At 35.0% G+C, this 22,624-nt stretch overlaps 1 protein-coding gene across 1 annotated transcript in view; it reads right to left on the bottom strand.

The window, feature by feature from the left end:
* Window positions 1-22,624, bottom strand: part of ABCA12 (ATP binding cassette subfamily A member 12) — a 188,299-nt gene that overhangs the window by 65,935 nt on the left and 99,740 nt on the right. Inside the window, exons 12-21 of the mRNA XM_070458427.1 lie at window positions 20,130-20,386; window positions 19,919-20,031; window positions 18,569-18,693; window positions 16,127-16,300; window positions 12,722-12,886; window positions 12,068-12,278; window positions 10,161-10,300; window positions 8,307-8,426; window positions 2,331-2,421; window positions 52-231 (exon numbers count right to left, since the gene is read on the bottom strand). Coding sequence (XP_070314528.1) covers window positions 52-231; window positions 2,331-2,421; window positions 8,307-8,426; window positions 10,161-10,300; window positions 12,068-12,278; window positions 12,722-12,886; window positions 16,127-16,300; window positions 18,569-18,693; window positions 19,919-20,031; window positions 20,130-20,386 — 1,576 coding nt within the window. The remainder of the gene's footprint in view (window positions 1-51; window positions 232-2,330; window positions 2,422-8,306; window positions 8,427-10,160; window positions 10,301-12,067; window positions 12,279-12,721; window positions 12,887-16,126; window positions 16,301-18,568; window positions 18,694-19,918; window positions 20,032-20,129; window positions 20,387-22,624) is intronic.

Raw genomic sequence — 22,624 nt, forward strand, 5'->3', positions numbered from 1 at the left:
GGCCAATTTTAGTACAAAGAAAAGCTCAAATTCTAGTAGAATAACACTTACTTCCAAAGAGTTCATTGCTTTTGTAGAGTCTTTTAGCCTCTCTTTCCATTTTATCTATGCTTTCTGCTGCCTGAATACGGTCATATAATACACAGGAGGAAATATTCACTGTCAGGGAAGATAGTATGCTAAGTTGATCAATGAGGTCAATGCTGTTCTCTAATTTCAGCCTTAGAATATCTAAAGAAGAAAAAAGACACAAAGCATATTATAATGTTGTTTCTAGTAGTAATGGGACAAAAATACTGATGTTTTAGTAAGTATTAAACCTTAAACTAGATTATAAATAATATGAACTTGCAGAATTTACTCTAAAAATGTCAAGTACTCTATATCTGGGAAGATGTAGCCAGTTGTGCAAATGCTTATTGAAAAGAATTTCGAATTAGATATAGATACAGTAAACATACAAAGAATGTATGCATGCATGCTCAGTACAAGCTAAATCAAAAGCTAATTCTACTCTGCTACAATTTAATTAACCAAAGACTAAAGGTGAATAATTTTAAAATTATTCTACCTGCATTATTTAGGAAGAAAACTAAAAACTAGAAGTGAAAAGTTTGAATAAACAGAAATGCTTGCTTTGTTTGGGGAGTGTTGATGTAAAAATTTAAGCAATGAAAGGCTATGCAGAGTGTGTGGAACAAATAAACAATATCATTCAATAAGTTGTAATACAGAAGCACTTCTTAGGAGGCTGTGACAATCTATGACACATAGTTACAACTTTCTGATATTGTTTGATTTAAAGTCTTCTGTGAGTTATCTCTACTCATATCTGTATTAATCTAGATGATCAAGATTTTATTTCAGGTAATTACTCTTGAAGAAAAAGAATTTAATTGCTCTTCAATTTCATGAATCTTTATGAGGAAATCAACTGAGACAAAGGGTAAATATAAAATTGTAAGTTCATAAATCACTTGGCCAATTAAATTTTCACTGACTTGATCATGAATACTGAGAAGGCTGTGAATGTCATAAATTCCTCTTTACAGAACCCAAAAGTGTCTCTATCATCATCCAATAGAAGATTAAATTTCTCACAGAGGGCAGCTTTTTAAAGGACATCTCTCATTATAACTTAAAATGAAATGTTTTGCTTGATATAGATGTTTGTGGGGGAGGGGTAAAACTGTGGTTGAATAGTGGCCTCCAGCGGCCACTGAAAATCAACACACCTGAAAAGGATTCTTCAGAAATGCTGGTAGATGGAATCAAAGAGCTATAAAGAGCCGGTGGCCTTTAAATTCAAATAGTATAAAATCTCTTTGATATTAAATTAAATATACAATGATACAGATAGCAAGTCTCACTTATATGATCATTTTAACCTTATTTTAAACTCTGAGACTCATTTCCTATATCTAAAGTTAGGAATGAAAAAAACTATCTAAGAACTTTATAGTTTATCCCTGATATTTTGATCAAGTGTTTCCTTACCCAAATGATACTTTTAGAGGATAAATCACTAATATCTTTATTTAATCAAACAAGGTTGATATCATAAAATACATACAATTATATACAATATAAATAGGCATAATTCCTCCCCACTGGTTTACAACTTAAATCACTTAAGTCCCAGTAGCGCTAGAGAGGAGAAAGAGGGGCATTAGCTCTACTGCTGGCAAATTCTGATGTTTTCAATCCCTTCCTCTTAACCATGGTTGCATAGCAACCAGGAATCAGACACAGACTGAATTAGATATCTTGCATCCCTTAGGTTGAGGGTAGGAATGTGGTAGAGGGAATGCATAAGTTCGGACAGCTTTCTTTGATCCTCTTCTGCCTGTCCCTTTAAAATGATCATGAGAGGAGGAGCTGACCTTGAACAGTGATTTAGGTTTATTTTCTCTTGAGTCTCCACATTGCTTTTGTTTTTCTCACTCTATAGCCTCTTCTGGTTACATTCTGAGTTAGTCAAAGCAATACTAAAGCCAGTGGAGATAAAATTATAAATGTAGCAGAAATAAACCGTTTCATCTTCTGTTTTTAAAGACTTGCTTTTCACCAAGTTACCCCCAAAAAGTGTCCTCTGGTAGAAATCTACCTGTGATTGAAGGACACGCTGCATTTACAGGGAATACATTGCATTATAATTTTTGAGACCAACTACAGGAACTGGGAATCCAAATAATCATTATGTTTAACTGTACAATTTACTAGGAAAAAGATGGATAGATATACTCAGGATTTTAAGATCTTAAATGGGACAATGCTTTTCACATTTCTGACATGACAGGTAAATAAAGGTTTTTTGAATCTGGACTCACCGAGTTCATCTATCTGTTTCAAAAGTTCAACAGCATCAAGTCCCACGGAGAATTTTACAAAAACTTGCACAAAGGGATTCCTTAGAGTATTCTAACAAACAATAATAGGGAGTCAGTTTCAATACAAGGACATGCTTAATCACTGTCTCTTTAATAACACCACAGTGAAATGAAGTATCACTACTGGGCATTCTCAGTCCATCATCTTGTAAAGGCTTCCATACAAATCTTTGAGAAAAAGAGAAGGCGTGTGACTGCTAATTCTGAGTTTTTGCTTCTCTGTAGACACAAATTTGTCACCATGTAGAAGTAGCCAGATATAACCATAATTAACAACATTGGGAAACCATGTTTAACTGAAAACACTTTTCCCCCATAGCTACTATATCAATTGTTTTTAACATACATTATAGAATTTTGATGGTTCATAATTGAACTTTGTTCAGTTGAAACAAACAAAGGAGGCTTTAAAAACTGTGATGTCTATGTGGAATTTGACATCACAACTGATTTATATTCTAGTCCTACTACTTCCTGGCTGTGAGGCTTTCAGCAAGCACTCAGCCTTTTCCAGCTTCAGGTTACTTTTCTGTAAAGTAGAATCTAATCAGATTAGTCAAACGCAAATTATTATGGTATTGTTTTATTCTGTAATAAGTGCAGCTAGGTGAACACGGAAAAAATATACTGATCATAAAACTTTAACTTACTCCATACTGATGGCAAGACTGAAAATTTTTTAAAAAGTGTTTAAAATATAAAGACTTATGGCTATCTTCCAAATTAGGAGACATAACTTCTACCACTGAAGTTATCTACTAGGTAATACTTATTGAGTTCTTACTATGTGCTGGGTACTAATAGAATATACCTTAATTTTCTCCTTAGTGTTCCCTAATACCTAGACAAAAGTACTATTACTATCCCCAGTTAATAGATGACAAGGCTAGGACTCAAGAAGCTATGTAAATTCCTTAAGAATGTACAATTAATATGGGTCAAAGGGAAAGTTGAAGAGAGAGACTTCAACTTGATTAAAAAAATGTTTATTAATCTTATGTATGAATTCATGACTTAGTTTTTATGTGAGCTAGGTTTATGTTGTTTTCTTTTTAGAAGACAGTTCAGTACCACTTATTATTCTGTCCTTCTTACCAATATCTCATTTTGTTATCATGGAGGTAAATGATTAAGAGTAATATGTATTAATATAGCATATATAATATAATTAATTTGCTAAACATATAGCTTCTAAGGAGCCTAGGAATAGGTGGCAGAATGAAGACAGATGGCTAAAACATAGCTATATACCATGATAACCCAAGTTCTTTAAAATCTAATTATTTACTAGGAATTTGCTCATTGTAGAAAATCTGAATCAGAGCATTACTAATAAACAAAGCACTATGTTAGTTCCAAGTCAGAGATGATCCATCAAATTATTTCCATTCTCTTATTGTTCCTGTTACACTCAATCCTGTCTATGATATAGAATATCATTTTCAAATGCTTCTACACAATGTAATCTTCACAAGTCTGTGAGGAAGTTATCACTAGACCCATTTTAGAGTTTCATAAACTATAAAAAGTATTGTAAGTCACTTGCCTATGAGTTCACAATGACAAAGCCAGGTCATGTACTAAAATTTTGAAATATCAAATTCTATACACATTTTCAGAAATAAATGTTCCTCAATAATTGAGAATAATAATTTATTTTGGTCTAGAACAGAATAAAGATACTTCTGTTAGATGGTGATACTTTTATGAACATGGTCATAGAATTGAATGATGATCCCTTTATGAACATGGTCACAGAATTTTCTTCTTACCAAATTACTATACTTTGGAACTATTATGCATAGATCATGCCCCTTGTTAATTCACTTCTTTAGCCAGCAAAACTTTCCTTAATGAAATAATATGTGTGGGATTATTATCTGTTCACTGCAAAAAAGTTTCAGGAGAAAAGAGCAATTTTTCACTGAAGAAATACATGTGTCAAAAAGGTACTGTTTATGTAGCCCTTATTATCTGAAACTTGCTAAAAAAGGCCACTTGGAATGAACATTTGTGATTATCAGATGTAGGGAGTGGGTAGATGGGGAACTGGATGAAGGTGGTCAAAAGATACAAACTTTGAATTATAAGATACATCTATATCAGGGATGCAATCTACAACATGATGACTATTAGTTAACACTGCTGCACCACACATAGGAACGTTGCTAGAATAGATCCTAAGAGATTTCAGCACAAAGAGAAAAGTCATTTTTTCTTTCTTTTTATTGTATTTAGGCTGCATGAGATGATGGATGGTAACTAAATCTACTATGGTGATCATTTCATAATGTATGTGTGTGTTCAGTTGTTTCAGCTCAGTTCAGTCGCTCAGTCATGTCCGACTCTTTGTGACCCCATGAATTGCAGCATACCAGGCATCCCTGTCCATCACCAACTGCCTGAATCTACCCAAACCTATGTCCATCAAGTTGGTGATGCCATCCAACCATCTCATCCTCTGTCGTCCCCTTCTCCTCCTGCCCTCAATCTTTCCCAGCAACAGGGTCTTTTCAAATGAGTCAGTTCTTCGCATCAGGTGGCCAAAGTATTAGAGTTTCAGCTTCAACATCAGTCCTTCCAATGAACACCCAGGACTGATCTCCCTTAGGATGGACTGGTTGGATATCCTTGCAGTCCAAGGGACTCTCAAGAGTCTTCTCCAACACCACAGTTCAAAAGTATCAATTCTTCTGTGCTCAGCTTTCTTTATAGTCCAACTCTCACATCCATACATGACCACTGGAAAAACCATAGCTTTGACTAGATGGACCCTTGTCGGCAAAGTAATGTCTCTGCTTTTAAATATGCTGTCTAGGTTGGTCATAACTTTCCTTCCAAGGAGTAAGCATCTTTTTATTTCATGGCTGCAGTCACCATCTGCAGTGATTTTGGAGCCCCCAAAAATAAAGTCTCCCACTGTTTCCACTGTTTCCCCATCTGTTTGCCATGAAGTGATGGGACCAGATGACATGATCTTAGTTTTCTGAATCTTAAGCTTTAAGCCAACTTTTTCACTCTTCTCTTTTGCTTTCATCAAGAGGCTTTTTAGTTCTTCTTCACTTTCTGCCATAAGGGTGGTGTCATCTGCATATCTGAGGTTATTGATATTTCTCCCTGCAATCTTGATTCCAGCTTGTGCTTCCTCCAGACCAGCATTTCTCATGATGTACTCTGCATCTAAGTTAAATAAGCAGAATGACAATATACAGCCTTGATGTACTCCTTTTCCTACCTGAAATCAGTCTGTTGTTCCACGTCCAGTTTTAACTGTTGCTTCCTGATCTGCATTCAGATTTCTCAAGAGGCAGGTCAGGTGGTCTGGTATTCCCATCTCTTGAAGAATTTTCCACAATTTATTGTGATCCACACAGTCAAAGGCTTTGACATCGTCAATAAAGCAGAAATGGATGTTTTTCTGGAACTTTCTTCTTTTTTGATGATCCAGCAGATGTTGGCAATTTGATCTCTGGTTCCTCTGCCTTTTCTAAAACCAGCTTGAACATCTGGAAGCTCACGGTTCACGTATTACTGAAGCTTAGCTTCATTCCAATCCCAAAGAAAGGCAATGCCAAAGAATGCTAAGTTGCTTCAGGTGTGTCCAACTCTTTGTGACCCCATTGACTGTAGCCCACCAGACTCCTCCGTCTGTGAAATTTTCCAGGTAAGAACACTGGAGTGGGTTGGCTTTTCCTACTCCAGGGGATCTTCCTGACCCAGAGATTGAACCCGTGTCTTTGTCTCCTGCATTGGCAGATGGGATCTTTACCACGAGCGCCACCTAGGAAGCCCAATCATTTCTATATATATCTCAAACCATCATGCTATACACCTTAAACTGATACAGTGATTATGTTAATTATTTCTCAGTAAAACTGTGGGGAGAGGGAGAAAACTGAAATTTAATCAAGATAATATTGTTCTTAAGATCAGAGATAAGTAGAATATTTTAAAAATGGACATATTTAAAATCAGAACTACATTTAATAGAAAATTGTGGGGAAGATATTTGATGAAAAGTTTATTTTAAATTATGGGCTTCCCTGGTAGCTCAGCTGGTGAGGAATCCACCTGCAATGCAGGACACCCTTGTTTAATTCTTGGGTCAGGAAGATCCACTGGAGAAAGGATAGGCTACCCACTCCAGTATTTGTGGGTATCCCTGCTGGCTCAGCTGGTAAAGAATCTACCTGCAATGCGAGAGTTCAGTTCAGTTCAGTCTCTCAGTCATGTTCAACTCTTTGTGACCCCACAGACCGCAGCACACCAGGCCTCCCTGTCCATCACCAACTTCTGAAGTTTATTCAAACTCATGTCCATTGAGTCGGTGATGCCATCCAACCATCTCATTCTCTTTCGCCCCCTTCTCTTCCCATCTTCAATCTTTCCCAGCATCAGGGTCTTTTCAAATGAGTCAGTTCTTTGCATCAGGTGGCCAAAGTATTGGAGTTTCAACTTCAGCATCAGTCCTTCCAATGAACATCCAGGACTGATTTCCTTTAGGATGGACTGGCTGGATCTCCTTGCAGTCCAAAGGACTCTCAAGAGTCTTCTCCAGCACCATAGTTCAAAAGCATCAATTCTTTGGTGCTCAGCAATGCAGAAGACCTGGGTTCAGTCCTTGGGTTGAGAAGATCTCCTAGCAAAGGGAACAGCTACCTACTCCAGTATTCCTGGAGAATTCCATGGACCATTCTAGGGGTTGCAAAGAGTCAGACACGACTGAATGATTTTCACTTCACTTCATTTATATTACTTGTGCTAAATATCTATTTAGAAATTAGTGCTACATTTCTAATAAAATTTAGGTTGTAATTGTAATTATGACTAATTATTAGTCAAAACAAAGACTGGGTAAAACATCTTTTGGGTATAACTTTTTTACCAAAGTTGTATGACACAAATTCTTTGTTCTATGTTTAACTTCTTGAGCCATGATTATAAAGAAGGGCATTTTTTTTGTTGCTGTTGCAAAAATCTTCTAGGGCTTAATCAATTTTCCAAGGGCCTCTATCAATTCTTTGAATATGCAACCCATACTATTTTGAAGTTCCTAAGTTGTTACCATTCCTGAAAATGTTCTCTTCTCCCATTGATAATGGGTCTAACTCTGCTGCCTGATGTTTGTGCATACATACTAAGTCGCTTCAATCATGTCCGAGTCTCTGCGACCCTATAGACTGTAGCCTGCCAGGCTTCTCTCTACATGGGATTCTCCAGGCAAGAATACTGGAGTGGGCTGCCATGCCCTCCTCCAGGGTATCTTCCCAATCTAGGGATTGACCCCACATCTCTTATGTCTCCTGCATTGGCAAGTGGGTTCTTTATCACTAGACTGATATTTAGCTGCCAATAGCTCTCTTGGTGATTGGAATAATTCCCAACACGACTTGCATCCCCCTCAGAGAACTCTGCATCTTTTATGAGAATTGAGATGATACTTTTCAACTAGTGTGTGTTGGATTTGAGGTGCTTTGTCAAATATTTGTCAGATATCTCAACCAAAGAACTCAAATTTAACATTCTTCTTCAGATTATCAGTACTTCAGGAATTCTGGTTCAGTTAAAATAGCAAAACATAATTTAAATAAATAAAATAACATATTTTAAGTAGATTTTATGGCATTTTAGCTTTGGAAAATAGATTTACATCACTAGGGATGTGTCAGAATTAATTTGTAAAATGATTATCTCTGAATTACATACAGGGAAACTGTGGTATAAGAGGTGAGGAAGGTTACAAACACGAATGACAGATCTGTTATCCTGTCTCACACCTGCTCTCTGGATGAGAGGCAATTTTAATCTGTTGAATACGGATTCTACATTACTAACTGCCCATTCTCCTAATGAAGGTGATTCAAATCTCAAAGAATTATAATCTGTAAGGAGGGTAATGACAGAACTGTCTCCTACCTGGAGCATTGGAATCGTCTGGTTTAACAGTTGGAAGGAATTCATGAAAAGCGGTGACTTATCCATCCACTCTTGAGATTTTTCTCTTAATTCTGCCAACTGCCTCAGGGTTACATTAGACTAAAAGACAAAGAAACAGAAATAAATCTGGCCCACTGGTATTTTTCCTGTATTTCTAAAAGGTATCTCAAGGTTATTTTGTTATATAACTCTAAGAAACAGTTCTAAAAAATAGAGTTAGTAAAACATTGTCAGAAATTTCCCACATGATCAAAATTTTTTAAGTGGCAGCTTTTATAGGGTCAAGGTTACAAATAAAAATTCTGGAAATTTTAAGGTTTACTTCATGTCCACTGAAAATGCATAGCTGAAAGGAAAGCACATCTTCTGGAATTCTCACAAGTTACCCACTTTTACCAGTGGTACATTTAACTTTACTACTAGAGAAACATTCTAGTTCAAGGATGTAAGAAGACAGATGCTTTCATGTAATGCTGGTGGAAAAGGATGTGTATAGCTTTTTCTGGAAAGCAATCTGATGACAGTTATTAAAATAGAATACAATATTCTTCAGTTCCTCAATCTTGAATATTCACCTCAGTGAAATAAAAATACCACTGTGTAAAGTCATATACACAAAGTATTTGTTGCACATTATTTACATGAACAACAACAACGAAAGTAAACACTAGAAACAAAAAGAATGTCCCAACATTTGAGAATTGACTGAATATGAAAAATGTTCAGTCTTCAAAAAGAATGAATAAACTGTATCTATTGAATTGGAAGACTTTCCACAAGGTATTGTTGTGTGACTAAAGTAATATGTAGAAAAGTATTATAATGAAGCCTTATTTTAAAAATGCAAACAATGACCATTCTGCATATGAGTGAACCCAGTATAATAATATATTAAAGATTAGAGGAATGTACATAAATTATCAAAAGCCACATCTTTGAAAGTTAACATTCATTAGTTTACATGAAAGGAAGAGCAGGATCAAGCAAGGAGAAAAAAGAAAAAACTACCCTTAGAAAATAAGCATTTAATGACTTCATTTGTAAAAAATTATGGAGAAGTGTGCAGCCAATAAAGCAAATAGGATATTAAAACACAAATAGTAAAAGCATAGATCATTCCAGAAATCAGTGATGACTTCATGTCTATTTTTATATAGACCTAAAAATAATTTATATTTACATAAACTATAGTTTAATGACCAAGTAATGATAAAGTATAATTTTTTCACCTTCATTCTTATCATTTTAAAAGTATCACATTTATAATTCCAATCACTAGTGTCAACTTTAAGAATGAGAGAAAAAGGCTATTATGGTTATACTAGGTAGTTGATAAGTATAGTTACTGTTAATAATGCTGTCTTTCTCAATATCTATCTTGTATATAATTATAGGATGTTAAATTGTACAACCAAATATGAAGCCTATATAAATTGCTATAACTTAGCAATTACTTTTGTTCAAACTAGCTGTATTTGCCCAATATTATTTTTTCTAGTGCCATTATTTTTACACACTTTGAAAGTTAGATGCCAGCTGTAGAAAAATTTCCTGCTTTGGGTGATAAATTGAAAAGTCTGAGGTCCTGCTACAACTAACCTCATTCTCAAGTGTCAACATGGTTCATTTCTCTTCAAGGAGCTACTATCCAATCTACATCTTTACACATATACAGGGCAGAAGTTGAGAATTGTTAAGAGTTTCAGAAAGCCAAAGGTAAATAGTATGTAGGCTAGAAAAATATCAGAGCCAACTAGAGTAAATTTGGAAGCTGACTACTTTAAAAATCACCTTAATACTTAAGCTAGAAACTTTGAGTATTAATGGTCAAACCTTTTCCATTATTGCCTTTGTGACAGGGGTGTATGGTGCATACAAAATCCTTCCCAACAACATGGGTTTCAAGAAAGCCCAAATCACCGGTCCAGCAGGCATATTAATGATGTCCTTATAAAGGGAAAAGCAAAACGGTGCTGGAAAGAGAAAGCACAATAAAACCATTTAATATATATATATTTAAACTTTATTTATGGTAAATTGACAAAAATTATTGTTACAACACCCCAAAATACATGTCTTGTATGTTCTTTGCCATCAACAAATGCATGGCATCTGGTATCAAAGTAAGAAACCGCAGTAACACATCCTTTTTGGGTGTAAGTTTAATCTAACAAGAAAGTGCATAATAAGTGATGGCATTTTACCAAGAGGAGTTAGAAAGGTTGAAAACCACATTTCAGAATGTCTTCCAACAGATCTTCTTCACTTAATTTTACAAAATATACAAAATTCTGCTATTGCACCAGATACATAAGAGCTGTCCAATAAATGTTTGCTGGATGAATAAAAAGATGTAGAAATGTGTCAATCCAATTGCTCTACTAAACACCCCATATTGCTTGGAAGAGCTCAGTTGATCATATTTCACATCTCAAAGCTTATAGATCAAATAAACAGCTTTGATGTGCCACTGAACATTTGTAGTTCTGCTACAGTCATGAAACTCTTTTATGTGTGAGACAGATTTCTAATTCTATAAAGTTAAGAAAAAACACTGAGCAGATTTAAGGCATGTTATTGTATCATTCACTGGCAAGGTGTAGTGGTTAAGAAGCTAGATTTTGCGGCAGATTGCCTGGGTTCAAATCATAGCTTTGATGCTTTCACGTTGGGCAACTGTGGCCAGGATACTCAATTACTTTGTGCCTCATTTCTCTTGCTAACTTGCAGCTATAGTAGCACCTACCTCATAGGGTTGTTGTGAAGAGTGAATGAGTTGATATGCAGATCATGCTTGATGTGTGGCAAATGCTATGTGAATGTTTTCTTTGGGAAAATTAATGCTTCATTGAAAATAAAAATGCTAAGATTACAATGCACCGTTTAAAAAAAAATGGGGAGAAGACCTGAATAGTCATTTTTCCAAAGAGGAAATACAGATGGCCAATAAGCACATGAAATGATGTTCAACATTGCTAATTAGGAGGGAAATGCAAATCAAAACTACAATGAGGTATCACCTCACACCTGTAATAATGGCTGTCATCAAAAAGAACACAAATAACAAATGAAGGCAAGGATGTGGAGAAAAGGGAACCCTGGCACACTATTGGTGGGAATGTAAATTGTTACAGCCACTGTGGAAAACATTATGGAGTTTTTCTCAAGAAACTAAAAATAAAACTATTCTATGACTCAATACTTCTACTTCTGGGTATATACCCAAAATAACCAAAGCACTACTTTAAAAAGATACATGTGCCCCAATGTTCATAAAGACATTTTTTACATTTACCAAGATATGGATGCAACCTAAGTGTCCATCAACAGATGAATGGATAAAGATGTGGTTTATATATATACACAATGGAATTTTAGTCATAAAAAAGAACAAAATTTTGCCATTTGCAATAACATGGATGGACTTGGAGGACATTATGCTAAATGAAATGTCAGACAAAGACAAATACTTTATATCATTTATATGTGAAAACCAAAAACCACAACAAAATAGTGAATATAACAAAAAAGAAACAGACTCACAGCTATAGAAAACATAGTGGTTACCAGTGGAGAAAGAGACAAGATGGCGTAGGATACTAAGAGGCACAAACTATTATAAAATAAGATACAAGGATATATTGTACAACAGAGCGTATACAGCCAATAAAAAAAAGACTAAGATTTAGTAAACAATGTTAGGAGGTGATATTATCATGCTGATTTTGAAATATACTCACTGGCATGTAAGGGAATTCCATACTTTGCAGCAATTTGCTCTTTACTTAATTTATGAGTTAAAAAGTCCTTAGTGTGATTGCCTTTCTGCCTCTGAGAAGAGGGCAGCAAGGCAACTAAATATTCAGTGGTAATTCCTTGGGAGCACAGTGCTTGGGAAATGGTACTAAATGATCCTTGGGGAGTGTTTATCCGGTTGTTTCTGTACATTGCCTGTGAGATAAAAATATATGATTTATTAACATTATATGAACTATAAATGCTATTGAAAACAATATCGAAAACCTGACAATGTTTGGAGAATTCTTTCAGTTCCACAATTTCTTTAAAATAGTATCCCAAATGTAAATGCAGAATGCTAAACTTCTCCAATTCAAGTGGCAAAAGCTTTTGCCATAGTAGAAGAGTTTTCTGTAAGTGACTTTGGACAATGTACTCTATCTGTAGTTGAATGTATTATAACCAATCTCAAAAGTTAAGACCCACTCCAGTATTCTTGCCTGGAGAATCCCAGGGACAGAGGAGCCTGGTGGGCTGCTGTCTATGGGGTCACACAGAGTCTGACACAACTGAAGTGACTTAGCAGCAGCAGCAGCAAAAGCTAAGATGAAAAAAAGGAATTTATCAGCAAGAACATTATTGGGTGACTTTTCTACCTGTGTTAGTGGAAAACTTCTGGGCAGATGCATTTGTTTCAGGGATCTCATTTTGTCTAGCAGCGGTCGTGTGCCAGAAGCCATCTGATTGAGGATCTCTTTTAGCCTTATGAAGAGTTCTATCATCTTTTCTATTGGCTTTTGATTTTCCCTAGGGAAAAACACCTAACAGGAACAAAAAAGAAAAGAAATTTTTTTTTGTGTGGAGAAACTGGAACCCTCCCACACTGTTGGTGAAAACAGCAAAAGGTACAGTCACTTTGGAAAATATTTTGGAAGCTTACTAAATAAACACAAATTTACCATACAACCAACAATTTGATTCCTAGATATTTACCCAACAGAAATTTAAAAAATATACCCACACAAAGATTTTATGGGAATGTCTATGGCAGCATTATTTAGAATAGCCAACAAGTGGAAACAATTCAAGTGAATGGATAAACAAAATGTATATCTGTAAACTGGAAAACTATTTGACAAAAGAAAGAAATTACACACTGACATGTTACAACATGTATGAAACTTAAAACATTATACTAAATGAAAAAAGCTAGATACAAAACCCACAAATTGTATGATTTAATTTAAATAAAATGTCTAAAAATGACAAATCTATGGAGACATAAAATAGATTAGGCAGTGCCTATGCTAGAGGTCAGAATGAGATTGACTGTAAATGGACAGAAAGCTTCTTTTTGTGTTGAAAATTGCGTTTTGGATTATTATAAAATCATATTGTGGTAACAGTTTCACAATTCTATAATTGGCTTTAAAAAAAACCCATTAAACTGTACCCTTAAAGTGAGTGAATTTTATAATATATAAATTATACCTCAATAAATTTGCCCAAAATAAGTGATTTTAAAAGTCACAAAGGCAAATGTCAATTACATAATTCTTCATGTACACTATTATTCAAAAATCACAATTGCTCCTTAAAATCGAAAAGCTCTGTCAAAAAGCTCACATGGTTTATCAGGCTTAACCATAATCCCACAATGCATTTCTGTTGCATGAAAAAAACACTGAAATTATTTTTTTAATGTACATTTTATTCTCTCTTTCACTCATTTATTCAACAAGCATTAATTGAGTGCCTGTTATGTTCCCAGCACTGGGGGAGGTGATGGGTATAGCAGTGCCCAGACTGGTATCACCCTTTCACTCAGGGAGTTTTGTATTAATAGGAGGAACAGATATGAGACAAATCAATGAATAAAAGGCTGGGTAATATGAGGAGGTAGGGAGTTTAGCTGAGAAATCAAAAGAAGTCTTTCCAAGATGACACCACAAAGCAGAGAATGAACAAACCATAGGAGGAATAAGGAGACATAGATAGTAGAGGGGTAAAGATCTGTGAAGTTCCTGAAGAGAGAAAGCTGTCAGCATGTCCAAGGGGGTCAAAGACCACTATTGTGAGCACAAGATTCTGTTGAAGAAATGTTACAGAGACAGAGCTGTCTCTATAACACAGCTATTAACGACAATCAGATTCATTTTTTTTCTTCCAGTTCTGCCAAAATTCTAGGCATTCCTACATTGATTTGAAATAAATTGACTAATGATGAGAAATTTTTCATTATTTTTATTTGCAGCTCCTGAAAGAACTAGGAATGGTCTTCTGCTTGTCAAATGCACATATTTAATTACTATACTCAATAAGAAATAGTTTTATATGTGCACTGCAGAAACATTGTAAGATAAATATTAAAATTTTAGATGAAAAAATTAATAATTGCAGTTTTTTTGCATTTTAAGTCATGTTCATGCTCAGTCATATTCAACTCTTTGTGATCCCCTGGACTGTAGCAAACCAGGCTCCTCTGGCCATGGAATTTTCCAGGCAAGAATACTGGAATGTGTTGTCATTTCCTACTCCAGGATATCTTCCTGACCCAGAGTTAGAAACTGCATTTTTTGCTTCTCCTGCATTGGCAGGTGGATTCTTTACCACTGTGCCACCTGGAAAGCCATATGTCATAGTTTATGTAAAATAACTATTGTTTAGTTAATGGGTATTTGCTAAGTTCTTCTACGGGCCAGGCACTGTTTTCGGTATTTGAAACATTTCAGTGAACAAAGAGGCCCTTATGGAGCTTATAGCCAAAAAGAGGCAGACAGAAAATAAACAAAAGTGAATATTAAACAGAATACATAGTATGCTGGAGGTGGAATAGAAAATGAGCAGAACAAGGAAAGGAGGTTTGAGAGTGCTGTAGATGAGGCTGGTTGCATTTTAAACAGAACTCTCATGGTGCCTTACTGAGGTCGATGTTGAATAAAGACACATAGTTCTGGAAATCACAGGAAGGACACCTCCTAGAATGGTCCCACGCAACAGCCCTGGACTCAGGGAGTACCACATAGGAAATGGGATTTGAGAAACAAGGAGAGGATGTGCAGACTCTGGGGCCCCTGCAGGAATCGCGGGTTACGGGGATAAAACGAGGAGCCACGGGAAGGTGCTGAGCAGAGGAATGACATATCTGATTCAAGTTTTAAAAGAACTGCTCCTGCTGCTTGGGGAGTAGGAGGGTGGGGCTGGAGCAGCGGGAACAAGTGCGGAGGCAAAGGGATCAGTTAGGCGGTCACTGCAGAATATAAACTAGGATGACAATGACCTGGAATGGGATTATTTACAACTAGTCCTACAAAGTCTTCATCTCCTTTGCTAAAATGTTTCAATAACACAAGTCTGCTGTGTTGCTTCTGATTTTCTTTTACTTTAAAGAGAAAAATATTTTTTTCAGTGTTTTTAATAGCAATAAATAATTTTGAGCTAGTAGAGATTTGAGTGAATACAGGTATTTAATTTTCTTATGTTTACATTTTTATATCAGTTTTTTATTTACTAAGTACTTATAAAGCATCTATTTATTGCAAGATGGAATTACTGCTGACTTTATAGCTCTAATAATGACAATTTCTTTTGTTCTACTGGATAAATAATGCTAGCCTCTATCTAAATCTAAGACAAAAAAAATTTTTTATAATACAAAAAAAATCCCTCAATTCTTTCACTTGAAAAAAAAAAACTTAGTTCTAATCTTTATTTTTATCCTATCAAATTAATGCTTATTCACTTAAAAAAAGTTATTGTAACATTTGTATTTCATTCTCTAGTGTATATTAAATTTAATTCCTGGTCTTGGATATACAAATTGAGAGTTAATAAGGCCATAAAATTAATTTCCTCATCTATTAAACATGTAAATTTGCAATATATGATCTCTAAGGTTCCACTTAGCTCTAAAATTAGATTCAACTTAGCTCTAAAAGCTTTAATTCCAAAAGCTGCATAAATGGATTGCATTCCTTATAGTATCAGAGAGCATACAGGTCTAATCAAATACTTTTATACTAAACTATAAATTTAAAAACATTTCATCCACAGTAACTTGCCTTGTATGTGAAGTTGTAAACGTCTAAGTAGTGCAGAAACGTAAGTCCAATGAGGTAAGATAGACGGGATCTCTCTGGAAGAGGCTTGATGCATAATTCCTTCATTGCATCTTCCAATTTGGGATTGGTCATATTATCATCACAAGAATGCAACCAGAAAACACTAGAAATAATCTGCAAATTGGAAAAAGAAAAATACTTCAGCTGTGAATCCTTTCAAGCCACCTGTCCATTTGGAGTTTTCTTATACTTTTAGACTTCATTTAAAAATAAGACAAATTAGCCTTAAAAATCAAATCATTTTTTTGTTTAAAACACTAATTGCTATTAATAGTCCTATAAGAGTCCATGTGTGTGTTCAGTCACTCAGTCATGTCCAACTGTTTGTGACTCCATGGACGATAACCCGTAGGCTTCTCTCTCCATGGAATTTTCCAGGCAAGAATACTGGAGTGGATTGCTGTTTCTTACTCCAGGGGACCTTCCCAACCCAGGGATCGAACCCAGGTCTCCCGCATTGCAGACCAATTCCTTACCAGCTGAGCCACAAGGGAAACCCAAGAATACTGGAGTGGGTAGCCTCTCCCTTCTCCAGCAGATCATCTCGACCCAGGAATCGAACCGGGGTCTTTTGCATTGCAGACAGATTCTTTTTTTTTTCCATTTATTTTTATTAGTTGGAGGCTAATTACTTTACAATACTGTAGTGGCTTTTGCCATACATTGACATGAATCAGCCATGGATTTACATGTGTTCCCCATCCTGAACCCCTCTCCCACCTCCCTCTCCATCCCATTCCTCTGGGTCTTCCCAGTGCACCAGCCCTGAGCACTTGTCTCATGCATCCAACCTGGGCTGGTGATCTGTTTCACCCTTGATAGTATACTTGTTTCAATGCTGTTCTCTCAGAACATGTAGGCAGATTCTTGACCAACTGAGCTATGAGGGAAGTCCTTAAAGAGTACATAGTTCACTGGAAAGCTTAAGAAATATCATGGGAAAAAAGACAGAAGAAATCCATAGTGAGTCCAAGATTTCTTGCTTGAAAGACTGGGTAAATAGCGGTATCAAGAAAGAAAATTGGTTTGGATTAAGTTTGGGAAAATTACTAGTTTAAGACTCTTGCTGCCTTAAAATTTTATTCTTACTTTATTTAAATTGCATTTCATTTATATAATCATTTGAAGTTACAATCTTACCCAGTAAACTCTGGGGTCCAGAGGTGAATGGTGAAGAAAAAAAATCCAAAATCACACAATAATATGAATCCTGGACAGTAAAGCTTGTTTGGAAAGTGACGTGTGACTACAGGAAGTTAAGAAGTCATTTCTATTTCCACTAAACAAAATGTTTATGAAATTCAAGAATATAGAAACTTTTCTCTCTTTCCTTTTTAAAGTAATATGAATGTATGCTCTCTTGTCTACCTGCTTTTACTTACTAAACTGAACCTGTTCTTCAGAAGCCAAAAATGTGATTGCTGAAATGAGATCTTTTAGGATCTTATGAGTGAAAGGTGAAATCAAGGGGCAAAGGTAAAGAAATATTCATTGTTAGAACTAGAGGAAGAAAAGTGAAGGTAAAGCAGTTTTAATTTTTGTCTGGGGGAACCAATTAAAATGACACAATGAAACATAGATATTCCAAAGTCAGCCTTAAGGGATTTTAAAAAACTTTATCCCATATTGGAGAATAACTGGGTTGTGTTTAGAAATGACACAGTCTGTCACACGTAAGTTTTGAATGGATGAGGTCTTAAGCTCTGCAGTTCTTTTGGAAAATTTCTATGACACTTCCAGACAATGAACTTGGAAAAGGGATAAAAGATAAAACATTTCAAATGGAAAACCCCATTATCAGCCTATGAGGAAATGCCATTACCCATTTTCACAGCAAAACACGTTTAGTACACCTACAAACTTACCCAGAGTTTTCTCAACCATATCTATTTATATACTCAGTCTTATCTCAGAGATTAAAAAAAAAAAGAGTATTCATTTTTATTTTAGTTTCAACAAATTGTAGATGGTCTTCCTTTTTCCCCCTGATTACATTACTGAAACTTGCTTTGATATCATCATAATAAAATGTGAAAACTGATCTCAGCTAATGTGATTGTGATAGTGAACCGAAAGAATTACTGATGGCACCACTTATTTAAAAAAAGCATCTGGGGGTGAAGGTAAAGAGAAGACAAAGAGGGCAAAGGAAGGGGAAGGAAAAGTAGAGGGGAAGGAACAGACAGTGGTAATGTTCTTGCTTCAGGACTTTTCCTTCTATTTTCACCTAAGAATTAGGCTTCTAATTTTATCATTTGCATGGAAAATTCACCAGATTTGCATGCAGTTTCTCCAGGTTTTACTGATAAGTGCTCAACAAATACTAAATGCTATTTAAACTTTTAAAAACCTGAATGTAAGTACAAACATATTCCATCCCACCTCGGCTCTGTTGTCCGGGATGGGAATGGCCAGCAAATTGTCGATACTCTGATTGGACACTCCTGTTGCTCTCCTCAGTTCTTCTTTCAGCTCATCAACATTTTTAAACATTTCTATTAACTGGCCTGCAAGAGAATAAGACAAAACAAAAGTCACATGTGGGTTGCAATGTAATTCTTTTCAGTCATTCTAATATAAAGAAACCTTCTGGACTCAAACATATATTCAACATATATGCCTTGTGTCAGGAACAGATGTCTCTCAGTTTTGGCAAACTTTGTGTCTTTAGGATCTATTTCTATCTGATTTAGACTTATTCTTGTTATGATATCATTAACCCAAGGTAACAGATTGCTCTGGATTATAAATTTTCCTTAAATGTGTACAATGCAATGTTGATTCAAAGAAAATATGGTTTCCTTGTGGACTTTGATCACACAATTTGCTAAATATATATCTCTCTATTTGATTTAAAACATCACACAAATTCAAGATGCTTTTTCACCTCAGATCACATAATATTGTCAGCTTGGGACAAGGTTTGTTAAATCTCAACCAATGCCACAGAGCATTTTTTTCTTAACTTTGCCCAGCACCTTGTGTTTTATAAAGGATTTTCACAATCATTATTTCAATTTTCAAATAGAATGTGTTTAACTTCAAACTCTTCTAAAAGAGTTATTATAATTATTTCACATCTGGGTCATTTGATGACTAACAAATGATATTTTTACTTTATTTTAGGAGATTGTGATCTCCATTTTGTAAATGCCTTTTCAGTTTCTTTATGAAATATCCCTCATGCAAATATACTTTCTTTATTTTTGGACTTAGTGCCCTTCCAATTTTGTGGCTGCCTGTTGTCCAAAATTCTGAATGTCTTTCTTTTCAGTATTGAGGTATTATGCAAAGAAGAAATGTATTGCATGATGCATCATGCTCAGAATACTAATAGGAGGTTCTGAATCAATATTTCTGTAGACAGCAGTGCATCTTTATTTTTAAAATCAGATTATTCTCACGGAAGTAAATAAATCTCATCCTCGCTCCTGCAACCTACTATTTAATGCACTTTAATATACGAGAGAAATAAAAGGTGAATGGTCTAACTAGTTAAATTTTTGAAGACATTTTGCTATGAAATAAAATTTCGCTATTTCATTCTCTGCTGGCTTGCTCTGTGTTTATTTTAGACAAGTGACCATATTTGAAAGCTTCAGGTGTTTCATGTATAAGGGCAGATGCAAAGTAGGTTTCATTAGGAACTTTAAAATAGCCTTTCTTAAACTGTAGCAAGAGAATCACACACATTCTAATAAGACAGCATTTAAAATATGGATGGGGAAACACCTGGTTTTTCAAAGGTGTCTGCACTGTTATTGACATGCAGCATGGCTTCTATGGTTGGCATTAACCGTGTGATATTTTCCAAGTAATTCATTTGCAATGCCTGTTCTAGAAACCTGAAACAAAGCAGAAGAGGAAGAGAAATTGAACTAGGAATATCAGTAATTATTTGAGAAGAGGTTTTGCCAAGGAAGAAGACAATGGAAAAACTCACCAATCCATATCTAAATTAATTTTGCTTGGATCCCCAGAAAGCAAATCTCTCAGTTTCTCAGACAGAACACTGTCGTGATACAGTAAGCTGGTGGCTATTTCGGTGCCAAGCTCTGCTGCCTCCAGGAGCTGCACGTGAAACGCACTCTCTCCACACAGGTTCCCAAAGTCCATACTGGAGAGCTGGCACATCTCCTCTATTGAGTTGAAAGTTTCAGGTTCACAAAGAAGCTTGGTCAAGTTTCGAAGTTGAGACAGCTTTCCAGAGGGGGAAAGAGTGGGAAAAATTAGTGACATTATTCTAAATATTTAGTAGTTGATAATAAGCAACCAGAATTGATTTACTTCCTAAAAGCATTTTGCTTATGTGTTTAGTTAGCTGGCATGTGGCAACAGCTTTACCACAAAGCACTGTTTTCTGTCACTTGAGTTTATTGTTCTCAAGAAGTTTTATAAAATTTTTGAATCTATTAGACTTCTTTCTCAACAGTATTCATAACTTATAGATTCACAGGTTTAAAAAAATGTAGTTTAATCTCATTTAAACCACAAATACGTAAACTAATTTTATATGTTAGCATATTTTAAAAATTACGTGTAAGGGCAGATAGCAAAGCAGATTTGATTTGAAACTTCAAAAAGGTTTCCTTCACACTCACAAGATGGCTACTGTCAAAACAAACAAATGAACAAACAAATAAATAAAGCCAGAAAATAACAAGTGTTAGTAAGATATGAAGAAATTAGAACCCTTGTGCACTCTGATGGGAATGTAAAAAGATGTAGCCACTCTAAAAAAAAATAGTACAGTAGGTCTTCAAAAAATTCAAAATAGAGTTACCATAATACTCAGCATTTCTGCTTCTAGGAATATACTCAAAAGTATTTATTAGAAGCTGGGTTTTAAACAGATATTTGTGGACTCATGTTCATAGCAGTTGTATTCATGATAGCCAAGAGGTGGAAGCACTCCATGAGCATTGACAGATGAATGGATAAACACATATAACATGTATATGTGTAATATGTATATGGTATACACATATAATGGAATACTATCCAGCCTTAAAAATTAAGGAAATTCTCTCACATATTACAATGTAGGTAAGTCTTGGGACATTATGCTAAGTGAAATAAGCCAGTCATAAGAAGAGAAATACTGAATGATTCCATTATATGAAGTACTGAGCACAGTCAAATTAATAGCAACAGAAGGCAGAATTGCAGTTGCCAGGGACTAGAGGGTGAGGGGAATGAGAAATAGGTGCTTAATGCATATAGGATTTTTCTTTGCAAGCTTAAGAGTTTGACAATGTGTGTATATTTAACACAACTGAACTACAGAGTTAAAAATGGTTAATGTGGTAAATTCTATGTTATACGTATTTTGCCACAAGTTTAAAAAAATTAATTGACCAAAAAAAAAAGACTTTTTAAAACTGCAGCATGAGAATCACACATATTTTAAAATATGGATGTGTATATACCTGGTTTTTCAAGTGTCTACACTGCTAAACTGACTGACATTATCTTCTATCCTCTTATTTACTGAGGGAAACTTTTGTTCTATGGAATGCTTAAAAAGAGTCTAAAATCCTTTACTCAGAAAAAAAGAAGAAAAATGAAAATCAACTAAATTCCTACCCAGTCAAGTATATTCCTCCGTGCAGTTCACTATGCTCTGTGTGTTCTGAGGCTATATGCCCAAGTTATATATCCTAGGGGAAAACATTATGCCTCTGGGAAAGCTAGTTCTGTTGTGCTCAGAAGCAACCCTAGAGCTATTCATTTTAAGATGTGAAATAATTTGGAGCAACATCTAAAGAAGCAAATATATGTGCCATTTATTATAGCTCAGTTTCCAATCAGCAGCTGCATTTTGACAGAAATGATACAAGAAAATATTCAGGAATATTTCTTTGCATGTGTCAAAGGGGAAAGGTACAATGATGTGTCTTGGATGAGAGATTTATAGTAACTACATGTAGGCACTAGCAATTAAACACAAATCATTCTAGACAGTAAATATCATTGGTCTATTTAATGTCTAATTGACTTCTGGGTTTGAGCTATCTAAAATGGTTTCATATGTATTAAAATTCTACTTACTAGTCTTATTGTTATGAGAAATTTTCCATTCTGCAACAAACTCAATCATTTTACTAGATGTAATGATATACTTATCACTTTTTCCTTCCTTTGATTTTCCAAATACTAGATATGATTAAACTTCTAATGAGTAGAGCCAAACTTCTCTGCCAGTGACTTTTATTTTGGTGATTTCTTAAATAAAAAGATAAATACTTGGAGCCCAATTTATTTTTTTAATTGAGCTTTTAAGGGTGTAGTAAGTTTGAATGATTTTACTCAGTAGAGACTGAAATATATTTTTTTTAATTGCAAGTTTGACATACATGTATAAGAAACCAATAAAAGTCCATATAGAATAATCTTGGCTTGATAATGCAAAATATATAGAAAGAGAAATTGGAAGTC

This window comes from Odocoileus virginianus, chromosome 30, assembly GCF_023699985.2.
Source record: "Odocoileus virginianus isolate 20LAN1187 ecotype Illinois chromosome 30, Ovbor_1.2, whole genome shotgun sequence".
Taxonomy (NCBI): Eukaryota; Metazoa; Chordata; class Mammalia; order Artiodactyla; family Cervidae; genus Odocoileus; species Odocoileus virginianus.